This window comes from Chaetura pelagica, unplaced genomic scaffold (assembly GCF_000747805.2).
Source record: "Chaetura pelagica isolate M959 unplaced genomic scaffold, ChaPel_1.0 scaffold109, whole genome shotgun sequence".
NCBI lineage: Eukaryota > Metazoa > Chordata > Aves > Apodiformes > Apodidae > Chaetura > Chaetura pelagica.
The window spans coordinates 1,581,985-1,608,736 of NW_009970725.1; the positions used below are offsets into that span (position 1 = coordinate 1,581,985).

The following is a 26,752-nucleotide window of genomic DNA, read 5'->3' on the forward strand; positions in this document are numbered from 1 at the left end:
TGAATACTGGTTACAGAACTAATAAGATAATAATGCTGAAATTCACCTAACCTTATTATTATATCCTGTATGTCAATCATTCTCGTTAGAACTAATAAAACAAGCATTAACATAAATTATAATGGCAATCAAATGTATAGGTTTGTCATGTCTAAGTTCCTCCCTTGTTTCCTCCTTCATCTTCCAGTTCCCCTCTAATTAGCCATCAAATTGTGAAATCTCCTCTGCTGTGATTCCTACGCCACCTTCACTCTGCCTCTCCCTCCTCTCTTGTGGCTTTCCTAGAGCTCTGATGATTTGATGGACTTCAGGCTGTTTGCCTTTTTTTTGTCCCATATACTTTCATACTTCAGAAACAGGTTGTTTTTCAGTTCTGATAAGTACTGTTTACCTCTACAAAAAAAAATACTGTAATTGTTTCAGTGAAGAAGTAATAGTGTATAGTTCTAGGTGACCAGAACTCGTCTTTAACATTTTGCAGATAACCCTGGGGTTGATAATTATTTGACTTAACTGTTTAGTGAATTATCCTGAATAACCATTGAGATGGTTGAAATAGGAACTGTATCTCATGCACCTTTAGAGACACCTGTTCTTGGAGTTGTTAATTACAATTAATCATTTGCCTAATTCCTGTAGCTATTAAAACCTATTGACCTATGTACTGTGACATCTACCATTTCCCTCTGGATTTACTTAGAATATTTAGAAGTTGTATTTCATGTTCAGATTTCACTTTTAGTTTGCTTTAGTTGATACTTTAAATGTATTTGCTTTATAGGTGACTTTTTTAGCTGACCTCAATAACAAATGGGTTAGATGAGTTTCTAACATATTATAGACTTCTTTTAACATTTGTTTATTTCTAGCCAACACATGTAGTCTAAGTGTCTCTTTTCTCCTTGTTATTTTATTTGATTGCAGTTTTACAATTTTTCTACTTAAAGTTTAATTTCTTTTTTTTTTTTTAAGCAGTTATTAATTAATTGCAACACATACGTTTCTGTAATAGTTAGTTTTATAATACATGTCCAATTTAAATCTCTTTAATTTTGGCTGCTATACTGGCAGATAGTTATTTACTGGCTTTTTCTACCTGGGAGTTTGTTGTATCTTACAATGTTCCTTGTCTTGAAGACTCATATGTTATTTAATAAATATATTGCAGGAATTGTCTTCCCGATCTCAACTTCTGTGCTCATCAGCACACGGTAAATGTTATCCTCCCAACCTTACACAGGAATTCAGAGTTGCATATGCCTTACTTACTGCCTTCTGCTGGGTAACAGAATGCATCAGAACATTATAGCTCAAAATGGTTGTTTCCTCTTATGGCACATCTTTTCTCTGTAGATTACTGCAAGCCATATAGAGATTGAAATGCCAACCAGTGACTTCTGCCTCATGTATATCAATCATGAGTTAAATATTATGGCTGGCTGAATTGCTTTGTCTGACTGATATTAAGGGAGGATTCAGCCAAGCAAAAGCAAGCTGAAACAGACTGTGGAAAGCCTGGAGATAGCAAAGAAATGAAATGGATGCAGCTATGGGACCTCCTGCTACATTAAAGGGAGGTACTGTGCCTGACATCGTATTGCATACAGTCCCATTGACTGTTGTCAAAAAAAAAAAAGGGAGCGGGGGGGAAAAGCACTTCTTTATGATGTCTTCTCTAAGCAGACTAGTTATCAGTGTGCTTTTTATTTACGAATTTGCTAGTGTTAGCAGGCTGACTACTCATGTGCAAGGCTTTCTGGATGCAAAGGTTGTGTGGATGATCTGTAGATTTGCCTAGAAACTTAATCCATTCTAAGCCAAATTCTTGGCTTGGGTCCCACTGGAATTTATTGACCTACTGAACCTGGACAGATTGAGTGAGTAAATGAAAAAGAGGTTAGGGAGGCTGGATTTGGCCCAGATCTTGGGCATTCATTCATATTATAGGATTTAAGAACTTTGTGAGCTCCACACAGTAGAAATTAAATCTCCTCCAAAATAGCTTATACTAGGAATAACACACCTGTTAGAAAAGGATCCAAATGTACAGCTCGAGCTATATAGAGTTCTTGATCAATGAGCCACAGCATGGCACAGTGAAGAAGTCATACATTTCACTTAGCTCGTATCTCAATTGGAGTGTTGTCATGTGTTATTTTTTATAGGATCTGAATATTCTTATGATCCTACAAGCTTGTAAATAATAATAATAATAAATAATTTAAATCTGTCCTTTTCTGAGTTGACTTTCCTGTGCAGAGAATCCTTCCAAAATAGTAAACTAGAATTAAAAGGGGAAAAAAAAATAATAATAGTGAAAAACCCTCTCAATTTCATGAGCCTATTGCAGCCTGAAATCCTTGTCCTTTAGCCTCAGGCATCACAGTGAGCTTGAGGCATGGGTAGATTTCACCACAAGTGTATGCCCTTTCCTATGTTATTTCTGACTTACCATTGCTACATTTTTTTTACTTGCTTCTCTTTATTTGCTCAATCATTTCACAGTCCAGTTGATCTTTTTGGTCAGGTGGCCTATAACATTTAGTTTACTGTCTGAAACATCTCCAAGCTCAGTACATAATGACTCAACAGCATTACCCATTTCTCCCCGGCCTCATCTTATGGGGGCTAGTAAATCCTCTTTCACCAACAAGGCTATGGCAGCTCCTCTTCTTTTCTTATATGTCTTTTAAAAATAAAATTTATCTTTTAATATCATGCTCCAGCCAGCTTTTAGTTATGATACTATATTATTATCCATCAGTTCTGTTCCTTTTTTTCCTAGCTAAACCTTTCATTTGTGTATATAGACAAGCACTTAAATACCCCTGAGTTACTGAGCTTGTTTTGCTCTATATTAGTGTTCATAAATATGAAACTCCCTTTTATCTTTCTTCCCATCTATACCCCTTGTGCTTTTCTTTTATCTTGGTTCAGCCCTGGACCGAGCTTCTCATGACTGGCATTTTAAAAAAAGACCATTGCACACGTCTGGCAGTAAGATTTTAAATTTGTAGAAGGCCCTTTAATCCTGCTATGATCACTAAAGTGCACAGGAAAAGCCCCCATCCATTTCACAGATCCAAATTGTAAGCCAAGTGTATGGGTTTGTTTGAAAGGGGTGAAATGCATTTTTTTATTTAGCATGATATTAAAAAACGAGAAAAAAACTCAGATTTTCTTTCTTTCAGTTAACTGAGTCTAAATGACAAGTAATTTTTTTACACATTTTATTTGTTTAAGTTCTTACAATTTTAATGCTTAAAAGTGCTGATGGAAGGAACTTACTTTTACTTGATGAATGTTCTCTGAAATAGTTTTCCAATAATTCCTAGCTGGAGCTGTTCTTCAGATTGTTTTTACCACCTAGGCTGAATCTGTTAGCTACAACACACTCCATAAAAAAGTCCAAATACTGTATATTGTCTAAAAGATACTGTGCCTCAGCTTATATTACAAAATACAAGAAGACCTAAATGTCAATAACTGGATCCAGATCAGGGCAAATACTTGGTTAGCTTCTGGTCAGTGACAAGAACCCAGCAGTTCTTTAAAGGACTAGCCTGCAAAATTTCATCTGTAAAAACTCACATCAGAGTTCTGCTAACAAATAGTCTTTTAAAATATTTCCACATAAAGTTTTAATTGGCACAATATTTGAATATGTTTCTAATACATATAAGAATTATTTAAAAGAAGTAGGGAAAAAAGTTTTGTGGGTTGTTTTTTTTTTTTTGAATTAAAAGGGGAAAAAAAAATAATAATAGTGAAAAACCCTCTCAATTTCATGAGCCTATTGCAGCCTGAAATCCTTGTCCTTTAGCCTCAGGCATCACAGTGAGCTTGAGGCATGGGTAGATTTCACCACAAGTGTATGCCCTTTCCTATGTTATTTCTGACTTACCATTGCTACATTTTTTTTACTTGCTTCTCTTTATTTGCTCAATCATTTCACAGTCCAGTTGATCTTTTTGGTCAGGTGGCCTATAACATTTAGTTTACTGTCTGAAACATCTCCAAGCTCAGTACATAATGACTCAACAGCATTACCCATTTCTCCCCGGCCTCATCTTATGGGGGCTAGTAAATCCTCTTTCACCAACAAGGCTATGGCAGCTCCTCTTCTTTTCTTATATGTCTTTTAAAAATAAAATTTATCTTTTAATATCATGCTCCAGCCAGCTTTTAGTTATGATACTATATTATTATCCATCAGTTCTGTTCCTTTTTTTCCTAGCTAAACCTTTCATTTGTGTATATAGACAAGCACTTAAATACCCCTGAGTTACTGAGCTTGTTTTGCTCTATATTAGTGTTCATAAATATGAAACTCCCTTTTATCTTTCTTCCCATCTATACCCCTTGTGCTTTTCTTTTATCTTGGTTCAGCCCTGGACCGAGCTTCTCATGACTGGCATTTTAAAAAAAGACCATTGCACACGTCTGGCAGTAAGATTTTAAATTTGTAGAAGGCCCTTTAATCCTGCTATGATCACTAAAGTGCACAGGAAAAGCCCCCATCCATTTCACAGATCCAAATTGTAAGCCAAGTGTATGGGTTTGTTTGAAAGGGGTGAAATGCATTTTTTTATTTAGCATGATATTAAAAAACGAGAAAAAAACTCAGATTTTCTTTCTTTCAGTTAACTGAGTCTAAATGACAAGTAATTTTTTTACACATTTTATTTGTTTAAGTTCTTACAATTTTAATGCTTAAAAGTGCTGATGGAAGGAACTTACTTTTACTTGATGAATGTTCTCTGAAATAGTTTTCCAATAATTCCTAGCTGGAGCTGTTCTTCAGATTGTTTTTACCACCTAGGCTGAATCTGTTAGCTACAACACACTCCATAAAAAAGTCCAAATACTGTATATTGTCTAAAAGATACTGTGCCTCAGCTTATATTACAAAATACAAGAAGACCTAAATGTCAATAACTGGATCCAGATCAGGGCAAATACTTGGTTAGCTTCTGGTCAGTGACAAGAACCCAGCAGTTCTTTAAAGGACTAGCCTGCAAAATTTCATCTGTAAAAACTCACATCAGAGTTCTGCTAACAAATAGTCTTTTAAAATATTTCCACATAAAGTTTTAATTGGCACAATATTTGAATATGTTTCTAATACATATAAGAATTATTTAAAAGAAGTAGGGAAAAAAGTTTTGTGGGTTGTTTTTTTTTTTTTCTAGTTTGCCACAATCTTAGACTGTCAGCAAACTAGCTCTACATTTAATAAAAATTTTCTCATCTGCACAATCTGAATCCTTTAAGTTTTTCAGTTAGTCCATGTGTTGCCATCTACAACTTGCATAGCAAACTGTTGCTTCTGGACATGTGCAATTTCCTCATGTGACAATTCACAAATGTTCTAATTTTTCTTTTTTTAGATGGGTGGAATGGTCATTTAATTTAACCTCTGCTCCAGTATGTTCCACTATTCAGGGAGAAATTCTTGGGCATATAAAACCTCTGTAAGCATACTTTCATATTCCACTAAATAGAAAAGCGTTTTGAAATGGGGAGGATCTTTCAGGATGGAGCACCAGAATACAGTGTTGTAGAAATCCTGAGAATCTATGTAGTTCATACAGGAAAAAAGATAAAAGGCACTGTAAAGCATCTCTTCAAATATCTTCCTTAAAAAAAAAATAAAATAAGAGATTGATCAAGAAGTCCTTATTTAATACAAAACTAGTTTCTTTATGTCCATTGAGAGACTTTGCTTAGTTTTGCCTCTAGCATCTATATGGATTTTAGAATGGAATGCAGTAAATGGACTTACTTTTTAGTTATGATTTTTCCAAGGGCATAAACATTGTAGATTTTATATACCAGTATCCATGCTGCAATATACTTTCTTCCTTTTAGAAAACATTATTATCTCTCTACGTATAAAATCTGTGACTAATCCATGTCTTTTAGAAGTAACCTCTATCTAGTTTTCTGAATCTAGAATTTGTATATGTATTTAGTTAGAATATGGGTATTCTTTCATACTCAGTAAGCAATTTCATGACATTGGAAACACCACTCTGTCCTTTCAGACCTGACTGATGTTGTGGATTTTCAGTCTTTCTGTGGAGACTCCTAACTTTTGCTTATGAAACAGTGTATTAATACCTTCTTTCTCCCTGTTCTCACTTTTAGAGCAGGCTGAACTGGGAACACTATCACTCTTCGCTGAGCAGTCTTTGCAAACAATGAGGGTTAGTTAAGGAAACAGAACATATACCTGAGTGTCTTAACCTGAAGACAAAGCAAACACTTGAGTCATAGTCACTCTTCACCTTTCACACCAAATGCTGTTGTCCATCTGAAGTTGCTGTAACTGACAGTATTCATTTGGCTTTTCATTTGCATTGTTCAGGCTGCCAATGTTCTCCTCCTTCGAACTCCAACATTCCAGCTCCTTTCATGAACTTCCAGCATTCATGGTTGATGTAAACAATAACATCAAGGTCATTTCAACTGACATGTGACCTGTCCTAGGAGCAGATCATCCCCCTTTCTGGACCCTTTGCTAGTAATTTCTTCCATCCACCATCAGTTTAAAAGAGTTCAGGATTTTAGTGTGATTTGGGGGGATCAGATAATTTCACCTATAGCCTAAAATTTTGGAAGCCATTGTTCTAGAGAGCTAGACAGAATCCTGCACATCTGTTTCTTGACATAGAAGACAGCTAAGGTGGGGAGACATTCAGAATTTTTTTTTCATTTTATGTACTTCAGATTCAATTGTCTTAAAATTTTTGGAAGCCCAACCACAACAGACATTTGTAAGCCACTGGTTCAGCTATAAGCAGCAAGTGTCCCTGAATCTTTGAATACCAACTTTTTCCCTGCTGGAAGGAAAATGTAGTATTTCACTTCCACAGTGTCTTAGGGCATCTGCAAGTTTGTGAACAAAACCTGGTTATGGCCTAAAGCATCTGGCAACATTTTAAATTACCATATGATTGAGAAACAATTAAGATAACCTTCTCCTTGTAACTACTGGTGTGAAGTTAAATGGTTCTGTAGATCAGAAGCTTGTCTCCTTTAATTGTAATTCAAGACGCTAATGTTTACTTTTGTAGTATAATCAGGCAAATAGCCAAAAGGCATTCAGGTTAAGACTTTAAAATTATTTTCTCCAGAAATTAAAATGTTCGATTAATTTTTCTTGCACAAACTGACTTGAGGAGTGAGCTTCTTAAATATCTTAAACAATGAATATAAGTGCCTTGATATTCAAAGACATTTCTTTTCTCTCTTGAATCTAAGGAATATATGTGACTTACGGTATATTCCATTCTGATTTTACATGGCATCCATTACAGGCATTAGAAAAAACTGATTGTCAGACTGAAAGTACCTCTGGTTTTATCTTTTATGGCAATTCTTTCCTCTGTTATCATGCTTTACCAATCTGCAGGCTGCTGTGTCTTGAAGTCTTGCCAACAGATTTACAGCAAACAATCTTTGTTGGTTACAGAGTGGTTAAAGCTCAGGTTAAAAGCCTGACAAACACATCACTTAGATGAACCAATTACCAAAAAAATTTAAAAATAATAATAATAATTAAAAAATTAGGCATGAAACACATATGGAAAAAAATTATAATGGTGTTTTTCCAACACATATAACCAGGTCTTACCTGTCTAAGATTTCAGCCTCTTGGCTCACATTATGATAACCGAGACAAGGCTGGTTTTGGTAACTGAGTCATTCACTAAAAAAATACTAACAAAAAATCTGCTCAGTATTGATAGTACTAAAATGATTTATTATTAATAAAATTTAAGTACAGTTAAATTGGGAAAAATATCCATGTATTTGCTTTGGGCTCATGACAAAAAGAGCTTCTCCTGTTTTATGAGCCTCCGATTACCAAATAACCTTGACAGCTGAATCAGTGTTCCATGACAACAAGCAGGCCATTGATAAATAGCAACAAACCTATTAAATGTTGAATTTATGAGATGAGTAATAGAGAAGCAAAATTATAGGTTTACCATTTGACAAACTACAGCTTGACAAATCTGTGCTAACGTACGAGTGTGTATGTGTGCATTGACATAAGCAAAAGAGAGAAATAGAAACTTTTTAAGACAAAGGTGAATCTGACATGTCACAAATGTTACAAAGGCATAAATATATTCTTTTCATAGCAGTTAAATATCCACCGTCCTTTATCGAATACTTAACAAATCACGTGTAATTACTTTAAAAAATATCTACCACTTGTGAAGATGTTTTTCTGGTTTTATTTTTATTTTCACTTATAAGCCCTGTAAGGTAAAGAAGGAGACTTGCTGGTAAATAGTAGATCTTTAAACTGGCTCTTGCTGAGAACAGATTTCAGTTAAAACTCAAAATCAGCAGTTTAAAAAATCACCAACAAAAACAAGAGTATACTCTGATGGAGTTGAAAAATCTCTTCCTAGCCTATGGAGAGCAATTTGCACTTCCTAGGAAAGAAGCATCAATTGTGTTTTATCTTTCACCTGTAATCAGAGTGGAAGTCATCAGAAATTATTTTACTTAAAGATGAATCTCATGTGTTCACTTATTTTAGAATGATGGGAAGTGTAGAGAAAATGTAGGTGAGTGGCTGCTTGTCTACAGGAAAAGGTAAGGACCAGCTAATGCATCAATTTGTCAATGAGGAGAAACTTTTTAACATGAGCAATATGCTTCCAGAGTGATTCATGGGCTTCCTGTCCTGACATCAGTACAGCAGCTCTTGATTTACAGCTGTAAACCATGGTAGTTACCATCCAGTGGGATTCTTGTGCTTTCATTTCCCAGAGCAGATCTGCAGGTGGCAGGTGGCAGCAGTACCCCTGCACTGGTCCTGACTGTGGGCTGCTGACATCTGAGTTGGGCTCTCTTTCAGAGTTGTGGTGAAAAAACAACATCTTTAATAGCTGTTGTGCCAGCCCACAGTGGTAGGCTTATAACAACTTTCTTCCTAGAGAAAGACTGTATTTTGTGAGGAAGTATAGAGAAATCAACTTACCATTTTACCATGTTTTCCCTTAACTTGACTGGAGGATACACAGTAGTCAGGCAAATTACAGGATTAAAACTGAAGAACTAGATGAGGTTCTGTGAGCTGTGTTGCACAGGAGTGCATACTAGATGATCTAATTTTATCTTCTGTTCTAAAAATCTGTCAATTATGCTTGTGTAAGAAACAGCTGTAGCTTTGTCAAAGGGGAATTGAGACTGGAAAATCATTTTTTGCTAAACACTCTCACAGTAGTTTCTGGAGGCAAACCTGAAGCTTGACAAATTAATGAGAAAGATCAAAAGCAAACTTAGTGAAGGTTTTGGTCAATAAAAAGAATTTTGTATGAGGCGTTTTCAAATACTTGTAGTTTATTCAGTTTTCCTGAAATGACATGAATAGTATGATCTGTTGTTCTCAAATATGAGTTAAGAAACACTTTATTTTAATTTCCTAGAAGTAAATTATGCACATTTGTCTGCACTATGTCCATCTCTGATGTCTGTTATATGAGTATCATTTCCGAGGGGACATTTATACCATTGTGATTCTGACCTTTATCATTATATTAATGCTATCAACTATTCATAAATAAATAACACAGAAGCCATAATATATTCAACTACAGCAGGTGTTTAGTGTCCAGTATTCCTCATGCCCATAGCATTTAACTTTCAGAAGATCAAGGATATCCAGTGTTTTAAGATTAATATGGTAGAATTTTTACATTCCCCCTGAAATGCAGATCTTTTTATTTCTGTTTCCTTCATGTTTGCAATGATGGATTGCCAGAAAGGTGCTTAGCCAAAAATGGGTGGGTTTTTTTAACAAAAAGCTCAAGTTGGTCATATGCTTTCATCTGAAACAATCAGAACCTGAGCCAATTTAGTGCACATAAGATACCTTGGAAGGATTAATTTACGCTGTTGAGCTTGTAATATGTGTGTCCAATAAGAGTTCTCTGCATACATGGATTTATTTAGCAAATCTTGCAGCTATGTCAAATGCAAAATCCAACACCTAGGGACATCGTGTAGATTTGTAGTGCACCCTAGAGGTTCCTAAGGTTGAGAAACCATTGAGTGGTTTACACAGATTCATTTATGCAGTTTTTTCATCTCAAACAGATACATTATGAGCACCATTATTCGTCCTACAGTAATTTGTTAGAACCCTGTGTGTGAGAGATTGATAAATTCATGCTAAATCACTTACACAAAAAGTTATTAAAAAAAAAAAGGTGGAAGGTTCAGGCCTCCTTAGTGAGATCTCACATGATGTAACATCTATGTGCTGTACAGATCAGCTGCATGGCAGCAAAGTGTTTGCTAATCATTTGCAGAAGCAAATTGTACACAGATCAATATGTAAATCTGATAGGACCTGAAACAAGTATATTAAATCTGCTAAAAAAAATAATCTTTAAAATCCTGCTGTCACTTCTCATGTTGGTCAACTGAAAGGCATCTAGACTGGGCAAGGCCTTTCACAGAGGATGGCTCATGTTGTATATTAGATAAATATTTTTTGAAGTGGGTTGAATTGCCTTCTAGAGAAGCCTTTTTTTTCCAGTCCATATAGCAATCTGAGAAGAGCTTAAACTAGGCATTTATGGCTGGAGTTAATTAAATTAAACCATTGCTTGGGACTGATAGTAAAGAAGGACCCTTATTGCAAAATTTTCTGAAGGCACAGTGTGTTTCACATAGATTTTATGCTGAATTCAAGGTGCATGACTGGATTCTATATCATGTACACGTAACAGAGCCAAAGACTCAGGATGTTGTAGTGTAACTGGCTGTATATTTTTCCCCTTATCTTTTTCTCTAGATTATCAAGCCAGACCACAGATTTGTTCATCCTTTCCTGGATGTATTTATTTTGCTGCAGAGCAAGGCTTAGAACAGCATATGCTTCTGTAGGATTAAGGATGCTGGTGTATTTTGTTTTGTTTTCTCTTCCTCCTCATTCCTCTTCCCCTAAACAGATTTTGGCAACAGTGAAAAGGAATGGGACTTGCCTGTGCCCCGAACTTTGAGTACCAGAGCTAAAATTAAATATCCACAAAACACAACTTGTTGAAACTGCAAGTGAATTAATATTTTAACAATCCTCACTTTCCTACTTAGAATTAAACTGGAAGATGCTGCTATTTTTTAAACAATTTACCCTCCCACTTTTTTCTCTATGATTGCCGACTGACCGTTGCAGTGCCTACAAATGCTCCATGGCTAAGAAGAGAAAAGCTGAAGAACAGATACCAGGTGTTCCCATCAACAAAAGAAAGTCCCTCTTAATGAAACCCCGCCACTACAGCCCCAGCTTGGAATGCAAAGAGGAAAATGAAGACAGAACAGATTTACAGGAAGAGATCAGTGTCCTCGAAAGCAGCTCAACTCCAGGTAGTTGTGCAGTGTGTCTATACTTGAACCTCTGAATTCCACAGAAATTAAGCAGCATTTTCAAACAGGATGCAGAATGTGTTTTACTTCTATCAGAGTTATAATGGTTCATTTCTGTCTAAGTTCAGCCATCATACTTCCAATTATTGTTTACAATAACTCCCCCTGGGGTCTAGTAAATGCTTTGTAGGTCATACAGAGAGACAACTACTGCAGCAGGTCAGATATGGAGCAGCATCTGCTTCTCCATTGGCTCTGTCAAAGAAACAAGGTTAAGCTCACCACTGCAAAAAACACATTTATGAAGAGCAGATTTTCAATGGAATATATAGAGCTCTTAGGAAGAAAAAAAAATGCTTAGCAAAACATTGTTGACTTTAAAATTTAGCAAAGCAATTTCATGCATGTGACTGCTACGTGTGTTCTGTTTAACACGATTATTAGACTCAGCACTTTTACACTTGTTATTCCAACTCTGCTAAGCCAAACATGTCCAACAATTTATAGAAACTTCTATCATGTGCTTACTGGAAAATATGGAAGAGGACGGGGAGACAGAAAGATACATCTACAGTATGTCTATATTGCTCTTTCTTTCTTTTTTTTAATGGATATTCAAGATTTTAAAAAAATAATAAAATCAAACTAAATTACACATTACATATTTATTTAAGAAGCAAAAATTGTTGATCAGGCAAGTGAGAAGATATTAGTGAACTACATTCTGCATTTGTTTTAAAGGGAGGAGCCATTAGTCATCTTGACCAAATGTCAAGATAAAACAACATGATATGGCACTGGGAAATTAATAATCATAGATAACATGAATACCAAATGAGCTTATATTCCACTCATAGCTGGTTGCTATGGGAGTTTAAAGGTAATTAATTTTCCACTCAGATCCTACTTATCAAATATTTTGTCAGGACAGGGTGCTAGATAATCACATCTATGCTCCCTTTCCTCAAAAAGTTGAATGAGATGATCTTTTGAGGTCCCTTGCAACCTGGGCTGTTGAACTGAGATTATTAATTTATATCTTTACCCATGCCAAATGAATGCTATTAAACACATAGAAGAAGAAGACTGTCTTTCAGATAAAAGAGTCAAATCTGAAATCAGTGGAAGTCTTTGTGTCATTTCTATATGGCAAAGATTTCAGCCAGTTTTCACTTGTAAGTCTTCTAGGAGGAGTCTCTTCCAGGGATCTGCATCCCATCAATGTGAAACCCTGGAAAGGAGCTTCCTCTTCAAATGGAATGTTAACTAACATGGTGGTATCAAATGTCTCTGTGTTTTGGGAGACATGACTAAGCTAAATTCATCTAGAAAAAAAACCTCTATCGTTCTCAGTGCCTGACCAGACTGCATGGAGTATTTTTCTCTCCTAACACCAGGAGGCAAGTTGTTTGAGTAAGACTTCCTGTATGGTTTGATTGGGGGTTTTTTGTGGGGGATACACATTTTTTAGCTAGTTTTTCTTCTATTTAATTCAGTCTGGTTTGAAGTTATCCAGAGCTACCCTCAGTAATGTATTTTTCTTTTCCTATTATGTGTCCTCTGCACAGTTTGAGGAACTCACTGAAGATAAATTACTGTAATGCGTGCAAAGACAGAACTTGTGCCACATAACAGATGAATTGAAGTTATTTAACTGGTTCTTTTTTTAAAAAAGGGCAAGTGTTGGACCAGATCCATTGAGAAATGAAGGGAAACCCTATTTGCACCCAATCTTTCAGTCACAAGAAAATTCACTTGCTTTAAAAAGGTTTATTTGATAACAGTGAGATTCCTCCCAATCTGCTTGTGTCAGGTTTAATGCAGCCTATCCTTTTGCATCAATTTTGACAGCTATAAAGCAAATTTCAGCTAAAGCATACAGTGATTCTGGGTATGTAGGTTTAGTTGCAATATTTTAGTGTAATACTGATCATTTTATTATGAGCACATGATCCTTTTCTGTTGATCAGATAATGCTTTAGTTCATGAATTGATGCAACTGTAAACTAAGCTGAGTTTTGGTTATTTTTAAAGTAAATTTACAACCTTAGAAGTGAGAAGCAAAGCTGGGACAGCTGAACCATTAAGACTGGTTCAACAACAAATTTTTAAACAGTGCATTTTAAAATTGCTGATTATTTAAAAGCAAAAATCTGTGTTCATGCAGTTATATTATTTTTCATCTTTGACATGGAAAAGTAACTGAAAAGACCTATTACTTTTATCAAGTTTTATTTTATTTTGAAGGGTGGGAGATTTCTTTTAAAACTACAGCTTCTTACTTTTTTAAATGACCCACTGATTGGATTTTGTTATTTTCTAAATTGAAGAGCAAAAAGTAAAAATCCATTTGAATGAAGATGGTTATAGAGCCAAATCCCCAATTTTACTTGCTGAGACATGAAAAGATAGCAGACTTCTTTATTCAGAATACTGCAATATGTGGCATTAGACCAGCTGCTGAGAAGTTATACTAAGGTTTACAGACTTTTTTTTAAACAGAACTTTATGCACACATTGCACAAGGCCACCTCACCCTGCATGCATCCCATTTTCTGAAAAAGAATAAGAATTAATCAATATTTTCTTTTAACATATAACAAACAGTTGAACCAAACAATTATGTAAACTGGAAATGACCCAAAATGCTAACAGTTTGGCAGCAGTAAAGTGAAATGCATTGTGGTGCACATGTGCATTTTTGTCCCCCTTTTCCCCTCCACAATAATCTGCACTTAATAGGAATATTTTAAACTATGTAGCTAAGCAACAGAGGTAATTGTTGCTTTCTAGAGCTTTTGTTAGGCACTCTAACACAGCCCAAATATGCATAATTAGGTATAATGTCTATAAATCATTATTGTACACATGTGGGTAGTTAAGTGGATTGAGAGAATAGTTCAATGAATTGGACATATTCACTGAAAATGCTTTTTATTTGTTTTCTGTAGTTCATAATACTTTAAAATTATCATAACCCTTTACACTTTCTCTTAATAGCTCGCTGTGTTATTGAGAGAAACTTAATTTGCATTTTAGACTATGCTTAATTTATTATTTAAACCTGGAGTTCTTCTGATTCAGGAGACGACAGACGCATCTTAGAAGTAGTCTGTGCTTGTTTATTCATCCTCCTTTCTAGGAAGTAAAATGTTAAATTTTTCAGTTTATGTTGAATAGATCCCAACAAAAGAATGTACCCTATAATCAGCATTATTGAAGGGGCTAGTGTTGTGACTAAATTCTTCCCTTCATCCAAAAATGCTTTTAGTTACTATGGCAATATTTACTTGATCCTGGCAAACCAGTGTTGATTTTAGAGAGATAATTACCAGAAAGGAAGATGATAGAGATGTTTTTTGAGTGTCCTTGTCAGAGGAAATGTTTATAAAAAATTAAATGAGATACAAAAGGCATATTGTCTTCCCCACCATCAACCTCTCCTACATGCACCCTCTACTACCTGCTGGCTGCTGCTTTTCTTCCGAAGAAAGATGTTTATAAAGACAGGATGCACTTCAGTGGTGTCTTTAACAAGTCCTTTATGAGTCTGTACATAACAACCATTTCTGTTTGCCTGTGCATGACCTGATCTATCACTTAACGTGGCAGTTGCAGTGGTGACCAGGAGCTTGTCCCTTGTGAAGGTTTTTTTCCACCAAGGTCTTTCATGGGATCTGGGTGACTGGGAAAGAATTTAGAGTCTATTTTGAGAAAGTATTTGGGAATCTTAGATGACCAAGAAGTGAAAAATACATCAGAAGAGTTCTAAAATGTGTGTCTGCTAGTATGTATATAGATGCATATATTATATAAATTGTGTATATCTATGTAGTACCTATATATGGCATGTTATATTTAAATGAATTAATATGAATGTATGTGTGTTTTAGGATGGTATGTCTACACCATCAGTAAAAAATGGCAATATATTTATTTGTTATATAGCTTTGAAACCGTAATATAACATAAATATACTCATACAAGGGCTTTCCCTGGTGCTACAAGCAGTCATTTCAACCACAGCCTTGGTGCGAATTCAATAATTTTGGAGTACCTTTGAGTAACGTGTGTCAATTGGTAAGTAAATATCTTCATAACACTTCTACAAGATACAAAAAAGGAATTATTCTTTCATATTTTTCTCCTGCTTTTTTCTTGCACAGAGGAGAGTACTCCAAAATCATCTGAGAAAGCCCCTCATTCAGGTGGCCAAGAAAATTATAGTCAAAGAAATGAGAACTATTCCAGCTACCATGATGCTGTAGCCAAATCTTTGGTGAACATGGGAAAATTAGCAAAAGATGCACCCAGTCAAACCGTGGCAGAAAATCTAAATGATAGCGGCATTCAATCTTTAAAAGCAGAAAGTGATGACACTGATGAATGTTACATGATTAACTCAGTTGAAGGAAAGGAAAAGACTGTTATTTCTGATCCAAAATACTGTTCATCTGAGGAAAATGAAAGTAACTCTGAAATTATGGACAATGAGTGGGACAGCTCCTCAAATTTGTCAGAAGAAACTAGTGTAAAGCCCCATGCAACTCAGAAATACATTGTAGAGTGTAATCAACCTAGCATCCTGGAAGTCCCAGAAATTAAGAAGGAAGAGCTAGAATTTGGCCCTTGTGAAACACTTTGTGACTCGGAAACAGAGCTAAGAGCACCCCAGGAGTCTCACTCAGATCCTTTTGAGAAGAGAATTCAGAATCCTTTCCCTGAAAGTGAAGAAGACGACAACGAGTGCCTGTCAGAAACCACTGAAGCATCGGTTGAGCTAGAAAAAAAAAAAGGGAACTTAAGTTTGCTAGAACAAGCAATCGCTCTGCAGGCAGAGCAAGGGCATGTGTTTCACAGCACCTATAAGGAGCTGGATCAGTTTCTTCTGGAGCATCTAGCAGGGGAAAGGAGACAAACCAAAGTTACTGACATTGGCGGGAGACAAATATTTAGCAACAAACGTAAGAGAATATTTTTGGCTCTTCTTACTGGCTTAAGTATTCATCTAGTGACTGGTAGAGGATTCTGAGCTGGGATTTATAGCAACAGTAAAGAATCTGGAATTTAGCTGGTAATTTTGTTAATTATGTACCTTCACACTAGTGCCTTACATCTAACCAGGTTAAACGTGAGGTACTTGGCTTCCTGCCAAACCGCTATGTGAAATGATCAGTAATTGGTACTGGAAGGGCTGTGTAGCTGGCACTGACACTCCTTCTCCTCCTTGTTCTCCTCCTCTGCCTCCTCCTCCATAGGGCACTAATATGTACCTCCTAAATTTCAGCAGCCAAAAGAGAAGGTATTAAAACGGTGCTTAAGGAATGGATAGGCTGAAAAATTGGCCTCTTCCAAACACACCACCTAATTCCTAAGCCATGTGTTTTCTGAGTTCACTCTATTTCACATATCAACATTACATTTTGCTATGGCCAGCACTTCTGAGCCAGGAAAGCACAAGCCATGCTCTTCTGCCTCATTCACCATTCACAGAATTACCAGTAAGTTCCAAAATCTTTGTTGTTTCTGATGGTTTGTTGCATTCTGCAAAACTGTAGGAACATTGCTTAATTTTCAGTACTTAATCAGGCTTTCAGAAGCGGAGTTTTAAAAGATTTGATTTTTATTTGTAAACTGGGCTATCTGGTATGAAACTTCTCAATTGTGGATAATTATAGAACATCAAGAGATGTCATATTATAAGCACATTTCCTGCTGTACGAAGTATCAATACATTCACCTGCCTTTTGATCTTTCCTTTGGGGCTTCCAAATATACTGAGGTCACCCCAACATTGCTGCAATTTATGCTTTTGATAAACGATTTACTTTGATATTTCTGGTGTTACTTTAGAGTCGTCTCTGTGGACACTGCAAATATTATAGTAGTTTAGTCATCTAAAACATTTAGTGTGTAAGATAAGTGAAAAAGTTTCTTAGGAGTTGCATATATAAAATATTTCCTTTAGTATTTAGAATGAATATGCATGCATCTCATTTTTCTGTCTCAAGAAGTCTTTTCATTAGAATGTCTTAAGCTGTGCACGCACAGTATTAGTCTGCTTCCTTGCTAAACAACATGAACCTTTATTTGCTCAGATGACTATGGCATATGCAGGAATTTTACAGACACCTTTTTTTGTCCTGAGGCTAGCTGTGGTCACCATATTCCCATTGGTGTCAATGTGACTTTCTCACAGCACACATAGGAAGGAGCAGTGATGGTAAACGTGGCAGAATCTGGCCCTTCCTAATTTGCATCATATTATTATTAGCTGTGTTTCTCAGGTGAGTTCAGAGTTAACACTTACAGAGAAACAAACTAGACTTTGTTAAGGCTGTAGAGACACCATATGATTTTAGTCAATGTAATTTCAGGCACACAGTTTTATCACTTTATGTAATTAACTTATTTCTAAAAATCTGCCATCAAATCCATCAGCCCTCAATTTTCTGTCTTGGATGCTACATAAGAAAAACATGGATTAAATATATTTTTTGATATATTTTTTAATTATAAACATTCCAATTAGTGGGAGAAAAAATATATAATATTTCAGGGTTCCTCTTTATTTTCTGTCCACTATTGCAGTACTGTCCATTTGCAGTGATTCTAAAAAGCATGTGGTCTCTTGTTGATGCTCAGTATATTTTCTTTCCCCCCTTTTTTTTTTCTTTTTTTTTTTTCTTTCTTTGTTTTGGAGTTTTTTTAAACCTAAAATCTTGCCAGGAAGTTTAACCCTCAGCTGTCTCTGGCGATCTTGTCCCTAAGCATGTTCTACCTCACAGGCCAACAAATTGAGCTCAAAGGAGGCTGTTCCCTGTGCTGGCTGCAGCTGTTTCCTCCCCCAGCACTGAATGCTGTTGGCAGCCAATCACAGATGGAGCTAAAGCCATCCTCAGCAATTTATGCAACCACTTCCTCCAGATTTCTCACAAGAGAATTTCTGGACCAGAATTCATTCCTTTCTCACCCAGACTTTTGATCCTGCATTGGAAATTAAATAAAGGCTTTCTGACCACTGCTTCTTGCACAATTCTAGGTGCTTGATAAAAAAAAATGGGATTCTGCTGCGGCCATTACAGAGTGGTAGCTGTGGGGCTGGGCTGAGACCTTGTCTTTGAAAGGGTATCGGCTGCTCCATGTTTTCACTCTCATTGTGGGCTGCTGCACAAAGCGGCATTGCCATGTGTACCAGAGGGAGCTGCTTGCCTTGCCTCTCAAATGTAAAGTGGCATGTATTCAGTTTCCTAACAAAGAACCTACAGCCTAGAGATCTGCGATATTTAAGGAATGGCTTCTGGATGAAATGCTTTTTGTTTGTTTGTTTGCTTGTTTTTTTTCACACCTAACCTTTTTTTTCCCAGCTTCCTGGAGTCTGACATTAACACAGTAAAAGATTGTTTCTGCTTTTCTATTTATTCCTTTATTGATCTTGCTGTTGGCTGTTGCTGCCAGTTTTCGGGCTTATTGGATTGTGGCTTCTGTCCTGTTTGAGGCTCTGAATGGAATAAATGACATTGCAATCCTAACACTATCTAGTTCACCACATAAATGGAATACTGGGAGGGGGGAGACTGTTCAAAGGACACAACATGAAAACCTAGAGATGCTTAAATAACATACATCTCTGTTAAAACTTCATTGAAATTACAACTGAAGTACAAATTAGAGAGTATCACTCTGCTAGCATCACTCAGCTGAGTACAGATGGGGGCTAAAACCAAACAAAATCCTTATCTGATTTCTCTGCAGATTCACCCAGGCCTGAAAAGAGAGAAACCAAATGTCCCATCCCAGGATGTGATGGCACAGGGCACGTGACTGGGCTGTACCCTCACCACCGCAGTCTCTCAGGCTGTCCACATAAAGTTAGAGTGCCACTAGAAAGTGAGTATCATCACCCTGCAGTCCAGAATAAAAACTGGATCTGGCCTGGCATTGTGGGTACTGCGTGTTCATGCTGGAGAATAAACCCACTTTTTCTGGGTGAGATTGCAGAACAAGACTGAGAGAGGAGCCATCACACCTTCCTTGCCCTCCAGCTCATAGTTGCAGTCCTGCTTTCCACACTGGGGACACTCAAGAACTTCTTAGCAGTAGCAATACAAACACCAGAAGGCTCCTCAGGTGGCCTGAGAAGAATAAGTTCTGTATATTGTAGTCTTATGAATCTTTTCATAGACTACATAGTTACTAGCTAGTAACTAAGAAGCCTAGGCATGTTATTCAGAGATGTTTTCAGTGTCCCCCTTACCACTAGGCTCAAAAAGGTTACTTCCATCAGTACATCTCAGTGCTGGTCCACAGCATGTCCCTCTCATATGACTACATTGTGTTAACCCTTTTATGCCCAGTCTAGCCTGATTTTCTCTGCTTATTTCTTCTAACTGTGTTGATCTCATTACAATGGGTGGGTGTGTGTGTGTAATCCTGCAATGTGATACAGTGATATGCTGCATAATAAACCAAAATCTAAAGTGAAAGTACTTGTTTAAACAACCAAGTTAGTGAGACTGATTTTTGTGGTGGCAAGCATAGCAACAAATTTAAAGGATACTTGCACTTTACCAACTTCCTGTTCTTAACTGTAGTTCTCCCTTTTTAAAAATAATCTGTTACTAAACTGCATTTATAGAAACATCTGTCGAGCTAAGCAGGCTGCTGCATTTGGAAGGCCTTAGCAAAATTAACTTCTGAAAGTTTAAAATTAACAAGTCCATATCAATGTTTCCTGTCTTGCCATAATCTTGATTAGGTTCCAAAGAGAACAAAACCAGGTGACTGAACAATCACCTTTTTTGAAGCACTGTGCACCCAAAGGGGTAATGAGTACAAAGACGTACTATGTTTTATACAAACACAAACCTGAATCCTAGTAAAAATGATCCACATCAAAGAAGTCTAAATACTTTTTCTAGTCAACTGTGTTAGCGGAATGTGAACCAGAGTGCAAAGGGCTTAATGATGTACTATCCTTGCTAACTTCTGCCTTTGTTCTTTTGAAGTCTACAAAAACAGTGATATGCATGTGGGAAGCCACACTACAGCAATGTAGGGATAGACTTATATACGCTGGAGGCACCAGCCTTGCTGTGTTGTAGATCCCTTGCTTCTCCTTTTCTTTTGTGGTCAAAATGTGACAGTACTGAGAATCTGAGGCTGCAGAAAAATTGTTCAAAAATTTGATATATGTATTTTTAATTGATGTATGTTATTATAACTTTTTTTCTTCTTCTTCCTGTTCAGTTCTTGCCATGCATGAAAATGTTTTAAAGTGCCCCACCCCAGGATGCACTGGAAGAGGACATGTCAACAGCAACCGCAACACACACAGAAGGTAGATCAGAAAAATTCTTGTCCACTATAAATCTAAGATGTACTCTTGATTAAGGTGATGGGCACATCTTGGAATTACATGTTATCTACTACTCTGCAGAATGCCTATGAACTGCAAGGGTAGCCTGTATTACTTATAATTAAATATTTATGTTTAATTTCATTATATAAAAAACGTCTGTAGCACTGAGGATGGTAATTTCCACTAACATTTTTCACAGATGAGCTTTCAAACTATAATTTCATTAGACTTCTCAGTGCAACACCATGATGTAAAAGGGGTGTGAATGAACAAATATATTACTGCTGCTACAACTGGAAAACCCAATGGAAACCAAAGGTTTTGCACCATATACATGATAGTACTCAGCAGGAGCTTCCCATCAAGGCACATTCTCTTTTAGCAAAACAGGACATTTAAGTTACTTCAGAATCCCTGTAAAAACTAACTCCACTTGCTACCCTCACAAATGTAATCTTCCTGCTTGAAACATTCTAATCTTACTGCCAGCAGGGAGAAAGTAAAATTGAGAAAAGCCTCCCAGGCAGGCAGCTGAGGAATCACAGCTGGGCTGCAGGTGAGGTAGAAAGCTGACATGCTCTGTCTCCAGCAAGTTACTGCTGTCAGCCATGGCTCTTGTCAGTGCTGCTTTCTGCTGGAACCTAGCAAGCCAAAGTATTCCATTGTAGTGCTTCTGGAAAAATATAGTGTCAAACAGATGGACCACTCAGTGGATAAGAGACTGGCTGGATGGCTGCACCCAGAGAGTTGTGGTCAATGGCTCAACGTCTAAGTGGAAGCAGGCGACGAGTGCTGTCCCTCAGGGGTCAGTACTGGGACCAGTGTTGTTTAACATCTTTGTTGGAGACATGGACAGTGAGATTGAGTGTATCCTCAGCAAATTTGCTGACAATACCAAGCTGTGTGGTGTGGTTGAGACCCAAGATGGAAAGGATGCCATCTAGAGGGACTTTGACAGGCTGGAGAGGTGGACCAGTGCCAACCTCATGAAGTTCAACAAGGCCAAGTGCAGAGTCCTGCACCTTGGTTGGTGCAACCCCAGACATAAATACAAGCTGGGGAAAGAATGGCTGGAGAGCAGTCCTGAGGAGAAGGACTTGGGGGTGGTAGTTGATGAGAAGCTTGACATGAGCCACCAGTGTGTGCTCGTAGGCCAGAGATCAATGTCATCCTGGGCTGCATCAAAAGAAGTGTGGCCAGCAGGGCCAGGGAGGTGATCCTGCCCCTCTACTCTGCTCTAGTGAGACCCCACCTGGAATACTGTGTACAGTTCTGGTGCCCTCAGCACAAGAAAGATATAGACCTGTTGAAGAGGGTGCAGAGAAGGGTCACCAAGATAATCAAAGGGCTGGAGCACCTCTGCTATGAAGACAGGCTGAGAGAGTTAGGGCTGTTCAGCCTGAAGAAGAGAAGGCTCTGGGGAGACCTTATAGCGGCCTTCTAGTACTTGAAAGGGGCCTACAGGAAAGATGAGGAGGGGCTTTTAACAGGACGTGTCCTAGTGATAGGAAAAGGGGTAAAGTTTTAAAACTGAGAGAGGGGAGATTTAGGTTGGATATTAGGGAGAAATTCTTCACTATAAGGGTCATGAGGAAGTAGAATGGGTTGCCCAGGGAGGTTGTTGATGCCTTCTCATTCCTGGAGGTTTTTAAGGTTGGATGAGGTTTTGTGCAACCTGCTCTAGTGGTAGGGTTCCCTGCTCATGGCAGCAGGGTTGGAACGTGGCGATCTTTAAGATCCATTCCAACCTTAATGATTCAATGATTCTATGATTCTGTGAACTTACAGTCAAACATGGGACAGAAAAACTTCAAAAACAACTTTGTTCATTGCACTGAATTTTTGTGGCATTTTAATTTTTTTTTTTTTTACTGGTGACTGATTCGTTGCTGTATGAGCACAGCAAAATCAAGGATCATTATACTATGTTACTGTGTTTAATACAAAAAGTAAATCTTTACCAGGGAGATTACCAGCTCATCTACACAAATATATAAGGAACCAGTAAGTACTTTTTCATTGGGTTTCCTGTTTCAAATCCTCGGTCATCCTTGTAGCATGTCAGCTGTATCATAAGCAGCCCATGAACAGGATAAGAAAACATATTCTAATCTAATAATACAGATAGAAAGAAAAAAAAAAGAAAAAAAAAAGTACAACCTTAAATGACAAAGTATATTATTTGGTAACAATCCCTCATATATCTCTAATTTTTTTCTCAAATTCAGTTTGCTTTTAATCAGCAGGAGGTTTTTATGCATGGTTAAGCTGATAAAGTAAATGCTATTTCTTAAAAATTGCGCTAGTGACTTGCCAGCCACAGAACATCAAAGCTGAACTGTGGAAAAGACCTACATGATTCTGTTTCTAGATATATCACCCTAAATAAACAGATTTCACAGTTTTGCATTAAGTTGAAAAACAGATAAATCTGGGCCATAACAAGAGCAGATCCCATAGATGCACAGGGCACCAGAAAAGTTCAAATTCAGTGGATTCCTCAGCACACCATTCCTTTACTTAAGATTTGATTTTAGTGTTTTTTTTTCTTCTTCTTCTTCTTTCTTTCTTCACCTTGCTTTTAAACAGCCTTTCTGGTTGTCCAATTGCTGCAGCTGAAAAGTTGGCAATGTCACAGGAAAAGAACCAGCTCGAGTCTCCAAAAGCTGGGCAGTGCCATGATCACACTCACAGGTAGGAATCCTTGTGAACTAGTCTCTCCAAAGTATTTCTGCATGAACTGTTGATCACTATTGTTCCACCCATTTCAGATCTAGCTACAGAGGTAACTCAGTATTTCAGGGTGGACCTTTACAAAGATAAATTATTTCACTGTACCTCAAAATTAACAGAGTTCTGCTAGTTCTTGTGTGTGTGACTGACATAAAATACAACAGACTTATCTTTTGAGAAGCAATCAAATATATTCTACTAGATCTAACTTCAACACAAATGGCCTAATCAATGGCTCTCAAATGTCTTCTGTAAACCAAATAACTTGTCTTGCTGAAAAGGTTTACACAGTTTTCAAGAACTCTTCCTGTGTTACTGTGTTAGCAACACAGTCCTTTATTTCATGATTCTTTTCAGAAGTGTCTTCCAGTAACGCCATGTAGCATGTCGTATTGGCATTGCATTTATCTGAAAGGGTTGAGAACTCTGCTCATTCTGCTTACCCACCATTGAATAATTATTTTAAGTTTATTGGTTTAATTAGTTTAATTTATTTTTTATACAATGGCATCAAAATGGGGAAACATTTTATTGCAATTGTATTTTGTTTGAGAGTTATATGGACCCTACAGACATGCATAATTTGCCCATCATTGGCACCAAGACCATTACAACCTATTATATCCAGGTCTATTTGGGGACACTTTAATTTGTGGATTATTGACATGATCAGCTGTAATGGTTCCTTCAGAGCCATTACAGAATATTATGTCCATGTGTCTGCCAACTGCACGTGCCTTAACTCTACATATGAAAAGTCCTTAGGAAATTACTAAAGACAAGTTGTTACTGAACAGTAACTAAATAGAATAACATACCACAAATCATTCTTTCCTCCCAAATAACAGAAGCAATTATTTTGGATCATATTATATTATACCATACTTATTCACAGTAAAGTGTGAACAATAGTGATCCATAAAACTACAAGTTCTTTGACCAGCAAAAATCCAGACAATTTTCCAAAATTAAAGAAATGTCATGCTACAGTGGCAATCTAGAAGTAAATCATCATCTTTTTTTTTGCAAATATCTAATGCTGTTACTAGAAAATACTAGATTGTTTCATGTCTGCCACTGAACTTGTATCAAGTCAAAGTACTCTGACTACTAGGTCAGCCACCATATTTGGATTATTTATTTCTTGTATACTCCTATCAAAAAGATTTATTTGTGGCAACAGCACATTATTTGTTACTGAGATGCAACTGTACCCTATCTTTCAAGAAAAGTTTATTTCAAGATATTCTTGTCTTTCTCATTCATTCTTTCCCTCCTCTCTGCAGGACAAATTTAACAAAGCAACCTGAAGTAGCTCAGTACAATTACAGAACTTCAGAACCAGTAACCTCTTCCAGAGCCACCCTGATGAAAGAACAGGAGAAGTTTGGGAAAATACCATTTGATTATGCCAGTTTTGATGCACAAGTCTTCGGCAAACGCACAACAGCACCTGTGGCACAAGGACGAAAAACACCCCAGTTCCTTGAATGTAAGCTTAAAATTCCATTATCTCTTGGAAAATGGGCAAAATGTCAATGGCTTGCTTTTTTTTTTTTTTTCCTTTTTGATTTTATTTGTTCTGTTTTCAGATTTCTAGAATTCAAAAAATCTCTCTTGGAAACATCTTTAACCATTTGTGTCCAGAATGTTAAATTAATTCACTAGTTTGCTGAATATAGAATGGTGAAATGCTAAATAAAGTTTATTTTTTTATGTTTCTTTTAAAAGCAATTATGAAAGGAAAAGAAGAGTAAAAAGGAATGGTTTATGTCTAATCTGTTACCTTCCTCCTTGGCTAAACTGTGATATCCTTACATGAGAGGATGCTGCATTGATAAATCCCATGGAATGTGTCTGCACAAGATGTTAGGAATTGCAGTACAGAGAAATCCAAGTTAGGTTTTAAAAGGCATTTCAGATACATTGTAGATGTATCTATAGAAGTATTATTCCCCCTAGATGACCATGTGCCTCTGCTGCATTACTTCCAGAGCTAAATTGAATTTGTTTTGATCTCTCATACTTCTGTACTACATCATATTTGTAGTGCAAAAAAATCCAATGCATCAAATTGTTACTGAGATTCCCCGCTCGCATCACTTACAGATTTGCTGAGATATTATTTGGTACAAATGAGATATCACAGTCTGAGCACTGATTATTTATTACAGATTATCTTCATTGTCTGCATGGGAAACTTTAGCAAGATTCTGCCATTATATTGACCATTATAAAATACTCTCTAGTTCAAAGAAACAAACAATTCTGTTGCCATGCAGCAAATGGAAAAAAGGTTTCAGTGCACCATATTTGGTTTCAGAAGAAAATAGATTCAAAACAAAGTGACAAAAGGCTCTTTGATTGGCTTTTCTTTTGTTCATGACAAAAAAATTACTAAAGGAAAATGAAAAAGGAAAGTAAATTGCACTGCACTTATCCCAACTAAGTTGAACATTCAATATACAGTGAACAGAAAAGCAGAAAGAACTTCATATTTATCCCACATAAAATATAATCTAATAATAGAATATACTTCTAATACTATAGAATGCTATGTATGTTTTATATATTTATAAACTTTATACACTTATTTTTGTGTGTATGTGTTTGTGACTGAGCACAGTTTCACATTTATATATTTATTTGTTAGTATCAATGTATTTCTGTATATATATATGTATATATACATATATATATATCCCATTTTAAATTGCAAATGAAAAGTAGATGTTTATCTGGGCTGGAACATAGGCTTGTTCAAAGGAAAAGCAAATATATGCATTGCCAGCTTCTTGTGCGGCAGATTTTCCAATTATGTTTGTAAAATTGAATATTCTCTATTACTTGTCTCTTTGCAGTTGTACGTCTATTTCACAGGTTCATTTTGAGGAAAAGATGATTGAAATGTTTTTATACAAATGCAAATCCATACATATGCAATTTATGTATAATGTACATCAGGACTGAAGTTTACAGCCTGTTGTGCTTGGAAAGATTGCAGTGTGCAGCTATCATTCTAATGGAAAGGTGAAAGTAAAATACCAGGTGAACACTTTAACTATGCAGATACAGAAAAGTTGGCAATAAGAAGCTGATGATGTCATGATTGGTTTAGTAAATCTGTAGCTAGCCAAAAGCCCATTGTTAGCTCTCTGGGGATTTCACACTTATAAAACTGATTTGTTAACAAAACACACACCCTTCATAGCCTGCCTTTTTTCTCTTTCCTTCCTTTCTTCCTTTCTTCCTTTCTTCCTT

At 36.6% G+C, this 26,752-nt stretch overlaps 1 protein-coding gene across 1 annotated transcript in view; it reads left to right on the top strand.

Annotated features, from left to right (window-relative positions):
• The window catches only part of ST18 (suppression of tumorigenicity 18, zinc finger), a 168,495-nt gene that overhangs the window by 106,940 nt on the left and 34,803 nt on the right, over positions 1-26,752 (top strand). Inside the window, exons 6-11 of the mRNA XM_010006810.1 lie at positions 11,207-11,397; positions 15,564-16,361; positions 19,153-19,287; positions 20,647-20,737; positions 23,348-23,452; positions 24,778-24,983. Coding sequence (XP_010005112.1) covers positions 11,207-11,397; positions 15,564-16,361; positions 19,153-19,287; positions 20,647-20,737; positions 23,348-23,452; positions 24,778-24,983 — 1,526 coding nt within the window. The remainder of the gene's footprint in view (positions 1-11,206; positions 11,398-15,563; positions 16,362-19,152; positions 19,288-20,646; positions 20,738-23,347; positions 23,453-24,777; positions 24,984-26,752) is intronic.